The 12,605-nt window shown below is 37.7% G+C and overlaps 1 protein-coding gene across 5 annotated transcripts in view; it reads right to left on the reverse strand.

The window, feature by feature from the left end:
• LOC124141125 overlaps positions 1–12,605 on the reverse strand; it is a 43,418-nt gene that overhangs the window by 30,407 nt on the left and 406 nt on the right. For 3 of the 5 annotated variants that reach the window (XM_046509027.2, XM_046509023.2, XM_046509028.2), the window contains exons 1-2: positions 8,930–9,083; positions 92–300 (exon numbers count right to left, since the gene is read on the reverse strand). In XM_046509027.2, the coding sequence (XP_046364983.2) occupies positions 92–253 (162 nt within the window). In that variant the 5' untranslated portion in view covers positions 254–300; positions 8,930–9,083. Of the gene's footprint in view, positions 1–91; positions 301–8,753; positions 8,773–8,929; positions 9,084–12,605 lie in introns of those variants that run through there. The other 2 variants (XM_048392261.1, XM_046509024.2) reach the window with 2 other exon arrangements.

The following is a 12,605-nucleotide window of genomic DNA, read 5'->3' on the forward strand; positions in this document are numbered from 1 at the left end:
TGAAAAAAATAACATGCATTAAAGCTAGGTTTCAGAAAGAGACATTGGCTGTCTAACAATTGATAACAGAGAAAATTATACTGAAGCTCACCTGCACAGCACTGTTGAGAAAGCAGTTGTTTTCTCCAGGTGCATTGCGCAAACCCTTGGTCTTGGAGAATGCAATGCTGTTGTGTCTGTCCCATGTGTCATAGTAGGGGTTCGGGCAGTTGGCGGGGAGATAACTCTCCAAGTCATCAGCAATGGTTGTCATTTTGGATAGAATTAGAAGATGCGTGCTTACGTCAAATCCATATCAATCTGAAAGAGGAGAAAAACAAGATTTTAAAACATAACTTGAAAACATGGAAAGAAGAAAAAAGTATCAAACCAATAGAAAATGTACAAACATCTTTTATTAATTAGTGTGGTTATAACAAAACACAAATATGAAGAAAATCAATACCTTTAAGTGACCAGCCTATTTCAAAAGTAAATGTTCTATCCTGCTTTAACTACCTCATTCTATTTCCATCACACTTTATCAAACCAAATGCTCAAAAATAATCTCAATAAATCAATAGCTCATTTATTCATGGCGTTGGCACCATGCAATACTATCCGAGGAAGACGGTTGTACTAGCACGACAACAATACGCCAGGCCAGGTGAGAGATTGTGTGATAATATCCAGGTAACCATGTGCAGGTATCGCTAACAGTCCCCATAACTGATATCTCAAGCATGGGGCAAAGCAAGGGGAGCTCTGATAGCCACAGAACCTGAGCTCAGCATGTGATGTTGTCACCTGCATATGACCAGCTACATTATTTCTTCTAACTCTTATCTTTCCTTTCCATCTCTATACTACTCAGCAGGATCATTCTCCAATTTTACAAAAACACATATTTCTATGGCAACATATGTTCTTCCATGATACAAGGAATGCTATATGAAGCATTGAGTCTCAACTTCAACAAAATATTATTAATGTCTGTCTTTTTGTACAAACTTAAACATTACTGGATAAGAGCTTTGAATTGCTAAACGTATTTATCAATTCCTGTTTCCAACAATAAAAGCTTGGAAATATCAGTTTTTATGCTGAATACTGTGTGTGTTCAGCCATTTTATAATTGGTCTAATGACAATATATTTTTTATACTTTGTACCTAGCGAAGAATTATTTAACATTTCTTTCAGTTGGCACGAGCATTCTTAAACAGAACTTTAAGACAAGCTGCCATGACTAAACACTGCCCAGCCAACCATGAGCTAGCCAGGTGGAAGAATACACCTGAAGTCCCTTTCAAGTTCATTCAAGCATGACTGTTGACCTGGTGCAGAACCAGTGGAGCAAGACCTGATCAAATCAAGTAGGTCATTATCACCACCCAAACTTCCACAAGCAAGTTATCACCTTGAAAGGGAAATATGCATCATCACTGTCATACAGACATGTTGACGTTCTCTGTCCATACAGGCATGATACAGGTGCATCATGCTCCTATACAACAATGAATGCACCAAGGTCATGACGCCCTACGCGTGCCTGTCAAAATGGTTCTAAAAATATCACAATGACAGTTTAATGCCCAAGTACGAACTAACCTCTCAATTGAATCTCATCTAAACTAGCTGAAAAGACCCGGATCAGGAATCCTGAGAAACAGTCAGCTGATAGTTCAGGTCTAACATAGATGTAGGTATATAAAAAAATACCTATCTGCACACAATGTACTTCACTTCTCTAAAGCCCTCCACAGGTATATTTGTCAAGCCATATAGAAAGGCTCCACCCACAACTCTGTGACACACAGTGACGTGATGGGATTGGTGTAGCGTAGACATGTCAAGCGTGGGTTGGTATGGGGACCAGTGTACAAAGGTGCACTGTCACACTCACCGTGGCTATGATATACACTTTAATACTCCCCATGGCTATGATATACACTGCATACTATATCATACACGCTGAACAAAGAATCGTCAAGTTACAACCCAACAGTCAACAATTGAGTATCACGGTATTCAACCCTAAAAACATTTTTCCCAATTTCATCTCTGATTTGTCACCTAAAGTATCCCATAAACAGCAAGGCTTTCATAAGTGTCTCATTACAAAATAATAGGACAGATCTAACACTGCTAGCACGGCTAGAAAAGAAAACTTCAGATATTCTTCAGAAACCTGACTTACTCCACACAATGTGAAACTGACGGAGAAAAGAGAAATTAATTTTTTAAAGTAAAACTCCTGTCCTTATCATTGTTACTCCATACAAACAATTCAAACATATTTGTTGAATATCCAGTTTTGCAAGCCACACTAAACCTATAAAAAAGCACACAAATTCAACCAACAAACCTGTCCTTACGGCTGATCTCTGGTATATATTTTGTCTGGTCAGGGCACACAATTAGTATTACATAAGCAGTATATGTAAGCATTAGTCAAATAACCATGGCAACGTATCATCAGTGCTGATAAAATACACCATAGCATCGATCTGTAGTGTGATACTGGCTGTCAAGGCTATCTCCCTTATCAGATGCACTCCATGCTGACAACCATCACCTGACAACACATGATGTAAGCCTATGAGGCATGCAAGATAAACAATTTATCTATGGAACCAGTTTTATAAGCAAATGATAAGTTCCTTCATCATCTTATGACTTCAAATTTTGAAAACCTTATCAATTGTATGACATAGATTTTTTTTGTTTAGTATATTAACTGATAATTCTGATTACTCATAACTTAAAAAAATGTGTCCCGCCCTTGTCCCTCTTATCTCCTCTCTACTGGAATTACCACACTAAGAATAAACAGTCATATTAGTCATAGTACGCAACATACTTAAATCTATACATACTATATACTTTTCTCGAAATGACAATTCACACACGTCCCTTGTGAATACAAATAACTTGTTCCGAAACCGACTATGATTATTGTCTTTTTCTTTGGCATATCAATGGAACAAAATATATTTAAAATCAGTGTTGAGCAACGAAAATGAAAATGGCTCCATACCATATAATTAGACGAATGAAAAAGACAGTGCTCATTTATTGATCAGTACTCTCCAGTTGGACGTTGATGCATGTCAAGATTATCCCAGCTATGACAAGAATCTTGTGTATGTGTATTATACTGATGTTAAATCAATAACGGTGATTAACAAAATGGCAGCCACAGGTAGTTTGACCAATGGAAAAGCTGGAATGACAATTATCCTGAATAGTCAGTTTGTAATTACCTACACTGAAAATTCCTCCCAGGGGATTAAGACTGGACTAACATACCCTCCCTGACAGGTATGACACATCGTTAATTAGTTGGCGGTCTTGTCATTACTGCCAATTGATCAGGTGATGTGCAGGTCACCTGAGATTGTGATTAATTACATACTATTCTCCAGAGATGATATCTCCATCAACAAATTCAAAATATGTGGTTTAACGTCTTGCATAAAAAAGGAAATATTTACCTGGACCTAACAGATTAAGGGGTAAAGTCACATGTAGAGTACAGCAGACCTCGAGTAGCTGGTGACCATTTACTATGTTTACAGGTGTACTGTTTACGTTATAAATCTAAACATCATGACTCACCCTTGTACCCATAAGTACCCAATGAAAAATAATACCCATGTTTACTTTAAAAAAAGAAGTTTCATATTGAATTATTAGTCATATAAGATGACAGACAACTTTCAAAAGCAGTCATAATTCAAATACTTAAGTTAAGCTTTGCAAGTTTACTGTTACCGTCCTACCTGAAGTCTAGGACAACAACAGAATGGACTCAAATCATCCACCATACACACTTTTGTGTATCATTATCCAGGTAAACGTGGTCGTCAACAGGTGTCACCTGTGTAGTTATGATGTAAATTACTGGAATTATCAGGTAATAGTCTGACAGAATCTGCATCATCATGTCCCAACAGAGTGAGATCAGGAGAAGTGAAGCAGCAGCTCTGGCCTACATAGGAGGCCTAGTACGCACACGCTACATCCCCGACTGATGCTTCTCGCTCTACCAACTCTTAAGACCTTATTGTGAAGACGGCCGTCACGTACCTGGGCCATGATTCATAGACAGAACATACCCATTACTTAGGTATACAATGAAATCATGATACAGATGGTGCCATTCCTGGTGAAAATGTCGGGATTGACTAAATTGTGGTTCAACAAATATGTTACTTTTCTATGTTAATTTCTTTTGTGTTTATATACTACTCAAGAAAAGTTAAACAGTTGTTAAAGAACACCCAAATCTTTCATATATCTTTAGTGAATCTCCCATGGCAAATATGGTTTCACTGTATGTGCCAGCATTAACATTAAATTTGACCCCATACATTGTAAAACCTAAAAAAATGTTTGTTCAATCATGATGGTGGACAGGGGCAGAGGTTCGTCTGAATGATGTAAACATTTAACCTACCAACTGTCATTCAACTACAGAAATATCTTTTCTCATCAAAAGAACAAACAAAAGCAAAAAATTTCAGGTATAGCTTTCATGCAATCCCGTTTTTCACATTTCACATTACTTTACAAAAAGTACTGTTGAATTATCAAAGGGTTTTGTTTCAATCAATCATGTTTAGAGAATAGAATGATAGTTGTCATGAAAGGCAAAACAAACAAGAAGCTGTTTGAAGAAGACAATGGGAATTGATTAAGTGTATGTCATTAGGGCACAATTAGTTCTAAACAAACTGTAGCTTCTACAGCTGCAAGGCTTGTAATATTACAGAGACCCTGGTTGATAGTAATCATACTTAGCTGCCTTTCAACCCACTTATTAGAGTGTGTCCGAGAAGCCTGCACTACCTAATCCTCCTGAAATCACCACGTAAGAGGGTATACAATCCATAAATCTTCAACGATAAGAGAGGATAGCATGTCTTGACAAGATCTAGCCTTATCAATGTCACAGAAGAAAAAGTTTCAATTTAGCTATCTTGTATTGGGTTTGTGTTTGGGCTGTTACAAACATGCTAAGCTCTGGCTACTGACAATCCCCTTTGGAGTGACACTGGTCAAACGTTCTACATGTGAGAACCCTGTGTTGACAATTGTGTGGGCAAGGGGCCAAGTCGGACCAGGGCAGAATTATATTCCATATCACATTAGTGCGTGTCAGGTAGCTTTGTTTACATACTGAGGCCCTTCATGTCAAAATATCCAAATCTACAAACAACCCCAATCGCCAGATCACGCAAGTGTATTTCAAGCTTTTTGTACAACACAAAAGCACATAGTGAGATCAGTCACACATTTGTGTAAACAATATTTCTTCATACCCTGGCTATGTTTTGTAGTAATAAATCTTTTCATTATCACAGCTCTGACAGTGAGAGGTTTGTACCACTGGGCTTGTCACACACAAGGCCTTACATCAGGATTCAAAACATAAACATATTTATTTCTTCATAATCATTGTTTTTTTGGTTATTCCAGCACATACACAAATATTTCATGACAGCACATGACAGATCAAACATAAAACTGAACACTAAAAGTTGTATAATTTGGCAAACATGCGAAAATAAAGCTCAAGAACTTCAACATCAGTATTTATCAACTTTTGAAAGAGAACTTTGGGGCCCTCAAGAATATTAGGTAATTCAATGCCCATGCTGTGGTTGATTTCTTAGATCTCTTCGGTTTTGGATAGTTTAATTCCTTTGAGAATTTGGAGAGTAAGGCTATTAGCTGCCGCCCTTCTCCATCATCAGTTTATACTGACCAAAGCATCTTAGATGCGATGGTTTTATCACTGTTGTAAAGACACCATTAACCGCTGCTTGTTTGATATTGATTAAGAGTAAGGGGTAGATAGCTGTGGAACTGATTAAGAACCAATCATCAAAACCATGTACTGTAGACACTCTGCATCTTTCAAAACATAGGTTTTATAATTGCTTGACACCTGTCATCCTGCAACATCAGCATAACACAGGGCTTTATAGCAAAATTTAGATCAAGAAATGCACGAATTTTGGCAAAAAGTCCTGTTTTGTAACTCATAAACAGAGTGTATTCAAGCTGTAAAATATTCTGTAATTGGCATCCCAAGCTGGAAGTGGATTCCCCAGCCATGCCTCTGTACAGCAAGATCGGGATGGAATATGTATGATTTCTGCTAACCTGCTCAAGACAACTACACTACGTACTTAAATCATGAATAAATACAACAAGTTTACTTTGAACTCTATGCATGAAAATATGAGCCACCCTGCTCATGCACATGATCTTTTGAACACAATCTGCCTTCTAGACTGACAAACACGAAAGCCACAGTTTGAGTTGGCCAATCCTACGATCACGTGTGTCTTGGTCGTGCCAATTTCTTACTGAATTCTCCAGCAAAGAACAGAAGTAAACTTGAGACACAAAATAGGACCCAATGCAGATCTCACTGCTCCTATCAACTAGCACACCTGCACGTAATACCCCCTGGAGAGTAGTCACACAAAATGGGATTTCCATCTTGATAAGGACGTTTGTCAACGTTCCCATTTTCCATGATTTCCAACAATTTACTTTTTTCTACAATTAACATGAAATTTGATATGCAGCTTCCAATAGAAGAGCCTTGTATCTGATATTCATGTACTCTTTTTCTCAGCCATAAGTAGAATCTGTTGTCAATGTTATTTTTCATTTATTTCTGTGTTTGACTTTGAGTATAGTGTTTTCCATAAAAACATTCTACAGCAAGACTGGTTCATGAGTACTACCCATACACATTCTAAAACCATTATAAACAATTTTAACACATCAACAAACTATCATGATCAAGGGAACTTGTTGCATCATTAAACATCTCAAGCTGTCTACCACCTGTTGTACCAAAATTTACATTTCTTACATTAAGATGAAGGAAATATCAAAAAGCTGTCAAAAGAAACAAAAAACTAACAAAAACCTGTCTCCTCTATTTACATAAATTACCATCAGATGAATACAAGGGGCCAAGTCTCCCACAGATCAATAATCCTTGTCTAATTTGCAATGCAGTTTTGGTAAAGAAATGTTTCAACAATGTTCCCCAATGTGTTACAATGCAATACAATAGAGAGGTGTTATGAGTTATACAGCACATGCCCTAACTTGCCACTGTTACACACACTATCCAGCTGACTGGGTAGCTATACCATACATCCGTCTAATTAACCAGATCGTGATGTCCCTTTGCACTTGGGTAGCAGTCCGGTGAGACTAAACACCTGGGTGTATGTTCCTCTCTTTGGGATTTGTGAGAGTTGATGAGCAGAATGGCTGATGAGGATATGTAGGTGGGAATCCCATGGGGAAGTCACATTCATCCTTCATTATTTACCTGTAATCAGGCTTCCTTTTGCCCATTGCTAATCACCTATCAGCACCAATTATCTGTTGACCCCCCTCCCCCGTTAAGTTTACACCTTTGTTATCTTTTTACATTTGTTGTTCTTCCAGGTACATACGGATGTTCTCTGCTTCATAGCATTTATAACCTGACGAAGGAGTAAGTAATATACTCCAAAACGTGTTCATCATAATAAAGAAGTTGTCATCCATAAATTCTCTTCCGTGTGTGTATCACTTCTAAATGCCTTGCAAAGACTTGTTATCGGGCTGTCTTCACAACATGCACAAGGGGGCAACTTTTTGACAGGTTGTACCTGGATTTATCAACTTAAGGAAGTAATTCCATATCACACTGTTGATATCACAGGGTTAAGACAGTACTATAAAGGGTACTATAACGTAAGTAGGTGGTTTTATAAGTTATATAACCTTTGAAAGATGTAAGAAACGAGATGGAAGTTAATTGTGACACTGAATGATAAATGTGAGTACATTCAAAATTATGAATCTAGAATGTAAGTTAACATGCTTGACACGGCAGATGTTTTAATCTTTGTCCCAAATTGAACATAAAAAATATCTAACTAAACCAAAATAAAATATACTGAAATACAACATGTACAGTTACTTTTATGATGTTCCTAATTGCATGAATAGTTTCATTTTTTAGAAGAATTACCCATCGATCCTGATTTCGTAATATTTGCTGATTCTGTCCTAAAATGATGAACTAGTCATGGAACTTTTTACTGCAAGGTACACGATATCCGATTTTGAGATGACTTTTACTAGCATCACTAGCTTACAAAAAGTTGTTTTAACTGAAAAAGAAAGTATAGTCCCCTGCTTTTATTCAGAGTCAACAACACAATGAGTAAACAAATGTTACTAAAAAATACAGATATACTAACCAGCAAGTTTTTTTCTTTTAAATAATATGCATATAAACAAAATCAAAGTAAATGTTCACAAAATTGTTTGATGGAAAAATAGTACAATCGCAAAAGACGCGTAGTAGAAGTTGTGTATTCCTTCTAAACAAATAGGCCTATTATTCTGCACTGCAAGCTTCACTTTCCGATCCGAGTGAGCGCGTTCAATGGTATAAGATTATAGCATAAAAACATTCGATGCAAAGCCTAATTAAGTCAATACATCACTGAAAAGCAGCATTTCAAAACAAAATATTGTACAGTAGTGTGTTCAGGTTTTGCGATACGGACTATAGGGATCTGGCATCTACCTGGATCTGCCTACCTGGCTTCACGGGCTAAAGGTAGTCCCGGTCCTGAATACTATACGTAAACAATGACCCGTAAACATAACACACTTGAGAAACACGTTGTCCCCCCTAAACTTTCAAATACATTGAAATATAAAATTTTGCAGAAATACCGTAGTTGATAAGCGATTCGAACGCCAGTCGTTGTAATTCACCTGGGAGGGCGTTCCGACTACCTGGCATCGCACTACGTCCATCGTCGGCTCTCCTTACGTCCCATGCAAAACACCGCTTCCCACGTGCAGGTAGCGCTTATGAAATACACTTAAATAACAAAAACACAACTTACCCAATTTTTCCACGAAACACAAAACACAGTAATATCCACTCTCGCGAAAGTTGCCGAAGTTTCCCACTTGTTGTGGCTGTTTGATGTCGTCCGCTAATCAACAAGCCCTACTAGCGCCATCAGGGGCTATGCAAATGAGCGCGGAAGGATTCCTACATGACTCACGGTGGGGAACAATACGTGACGTAGTAGAAAGGTATTGTGTGTTGTTTGGCAACTTAGTGCGCCCTAAAGCTTCAGTTTGCGCTGGGATGCATTTGCGAACATCCTATATGCACATCACAGATGTTTTTGCTAACTGTATTTTATCCAAACGCACCATATCAAAACAGCTGTAGAAGTGTCACTTTGATACTCTCACCTGAGCGGGAGATCCCGTTATCAGGTGGCGGCGGTGATTAGGCCAAGGTGCGCCTCCATTGACGGAGCACACACTACTATACCGACATTTGCGTGACGGGCACACAGCTTTAACCGGCCACAGGAAACGCATTTCCTCTCGTATACCCCAGTGGACGCTTTGATTGATGCTTTATAGGTTTTGATGGCAGGCCTGGCTTGGAAATACAACAATCCCCTTGCTGTTAGTTGTAACAGAGAATCGTTAGGCTTAACGATACTTTAAGTGCTTTTACAAAAGATCGATTTAATTGTAAAATGGGTTCATTCACTTAAACTTTCCATCGATCCCTGTATATAAACCATCTACTATGAATTCTTAAAACATAAATAATTTTTTTAAATTTCAAAATGGAATTCCATTAAAAATGATTTTTTCAAAGGTTAGTAACAGTGGATTAATTGAAAGACAATAAGTAAAAGCAAAATTATATTTTAAATTTTAACTACTTGTAGATAACACAGAAACCAGTTTAGCAGAATGATAATTTGTAACTCGATGGGACAGTCGCATTACCTAACATATGGACAGATGTCCGCTTTCTGTTTGCCATGCTTTTATAACCGCACAGCATTATGTGTATATAAATTGCTTATCGAAAACGTTTAATAATCGCAAGAAAAGCTTTGTTAAATAAATATTTTAAAAATGTGTATGTCACTGTGTCATTGCCAGAGTACAAAACATTACGCAGGTCGTTCTTTGGCAGCGTGACATTCAAAGTGAAGCGTTCATTAAGCATGCATAAAAAATATTTAAAAATATCATAATTCAAAGTTGAATCCACATCGCCTTGACCTAATGCACAATTACCCGAGCTGGGTAACCACCTCGAACGGTAATGTTGATGTGTGGTTTAGACCGAAGATAAATCGATTGAAAAACTGTATGCACCATTTGTTTTCTGTTTACGTTAGAACTAAAAGCGGTAAACTTCAAAACGTACAGCTGGATAAGTCCTACAAACTTTCTCCCTTATAGTCAGTAAAGTAAATATTGACACTGGGATTATCCGTCATTAAATGCAGCCCTAGCTGAGCGGCTATAGGTTTACAACCTTACATCTCCCGTACATGGTTCCTACACAAATATTACGAGTAAAGACTGATTACGCTTATAGAATACAAAAATAAAGAAAAGTAGCAGTTTGGTCGGTTGTAAAGTTCCAAACGATTCATTCATTCACAAAACCGTTTAAATGTCAATCACGCGACCCGCTACCCTTAGTAAACAGCAGAGTCCGTGTGTTTTAACTCCACCATAACAAAGGCTGGGCTGAAAACGACCATTTCGGGTGGTTTAATGACGTTACCATAGTAACGATTACTCTAATTTGACAGTAATTACCGACTTCAACGACCTCGGTTAATGATTTCATAAAGGTTTCTAGTTTTATAACTGTCTCTGCAGGACGTTTCCAAATAGCCGTAAAGGTTTCTGTTTTTGTTACCTTTGACGAACCTATTATTTTGGTCATTCAACGAGACGGGTCATCGACCTGCAACTGTTATAATGTTATAGGGGCAAGCCATTATTAAGGACGTGAGGAATCAATTGACCTGTAGAACAAAACGCCCTCAAATATTTCTTCCATGAATACATTTTTATTTATAATAGATGAAAATGATTACGATATTACTTTATTTAAACGCGTCAAACTGGTGTATACTTTTAAACCCTAACCCATCAAAGTTGCTGTATGGTCAACGTAGATATACACAGAAACACAAGTTATGCCAGATTCTAAGCGGACATATATTTTTAAAGTGCGAATTCGCTTCGCGGTGTTGTGCCATTTCGTTTTCAGCCAAGTAACGTTTTGTTAAAGTTTGTATATATTTTTTTGTAAATCCAGTTTTTAAGTTATTATTATTATTATTATTATTATTATTATTATTATTATTATAAGAAAAAGAATTAAACTGTCTGGAACTTGTCAATTTGCCCGAGCCTTTACCCCTTAAAGGGACATATACATTCACAAATGACATCATGTTCATGATTTTTTTTCAGCCAAATCGACCGAAGTGTATCTTAGTAGAGATTTATGGGTCAATCTACCCTGTACGTAGTATACAGTGGGGCGACAACAGTGTGAGATATAGCCAGGGCATTTATATCTCATGAAAGTCACTTCTGATATGGTAACTGGGGACACGGGGTATGGTGTAGGCTGTTCTACTACTAGTATATATAAACTGCCGGGCAAAAGAAAGTATACACCCATGTCTGATGCTGGCTAAAAGGAAACCAACAAGAAATGACCATTCGATAGTGATGTATTTGATACGAGTATCATAGTTGTGTTTTGGACCTTGCTTTGACAGTGTTTCGTCAACTGTTTCAGTATGTTTTGATAGCGATTGTAATATTTTGGCCAAATTAAGGTTTCAAGAGTGTACTTTCTTTTGCCCGGTAGTTTATGTATCTTGCAGCCTGATACAGCAGTGGTGTCCCCACCCCTACCTACCCCTTCCCTCACGACCCTTCAAGCTGGTCACACAACGACGTGAGTATTTCTCCTACCATCTCTGTTTGCAGTAGATAACGACGGTTCTACCTGCACGGCCCTGTCATAAGCTGTCAAACTTGGGGATTACGTGCGAGCGGGGAGAGTCTTGAGAGTGGTCTGTGCATTGTATGGCGACTTCGTGTATTTGATGAAGATAACAAACGCTGTTTGATCATCACAGACTGATGTGATGTGATGTATTGTGTTCGTATATTGGTAAATATGTCAAAACTGTGGTCAACACTCAAGTACACTTAACCGTAGAGATATTGTAGTGGCGCTTCCCCAACTTCAAGTTACATAAACAGTTTATCAAATGAAAAACGGTTCCGAAAACCGCTCAAATTAGCCTTTTCGACACACGAACGCCATACCAGTACATTAAGCGTTGTAAAGTAAACAAAATGCATGTGTTGAAATAAACAGTTTATCATTGATACGAACACATTTCACTACCTTCGTAACGATTTCTATACGTTTCGCTCATTCCTTATTCTGCACTTGCTGTGGACCAAGATTAATCATCCCCGTGAACTTGAAATGAACTAAATTGTTTGATAAATACGGTCCCTGGTCACCTCAAATTTTAAGTTCCGATGTTAATACCTGGAGCAGAAAAAACTACTTAACTAACTCGTAGTAGGATTTTTAAACTCCATGTTTACAAATAATCATTTTGTGCGTTTAAACTAAAATCAAATTAAACATATCAGTACTCAGTAAGCTACGACTACTTACGCTACTTGTCGCTGATCCATACCGGG

Source organism: Haliotis rufescens, unplaced genomic scaffold (genome assembly GCF_023055435.1).
Source record: "Haliotis rufescens isolate VD_foot unplaced genomic scaffold, xgHalRufe1.0.p SCAF_11, whole genome shotgun sequence".
Classification (NCBI taxonomy): Eukaryota; Metazoa; Mollusca; class Gastropoda; order Lepetellida; family Haliotidae; genus Haliotis; species Haliotis rufescens.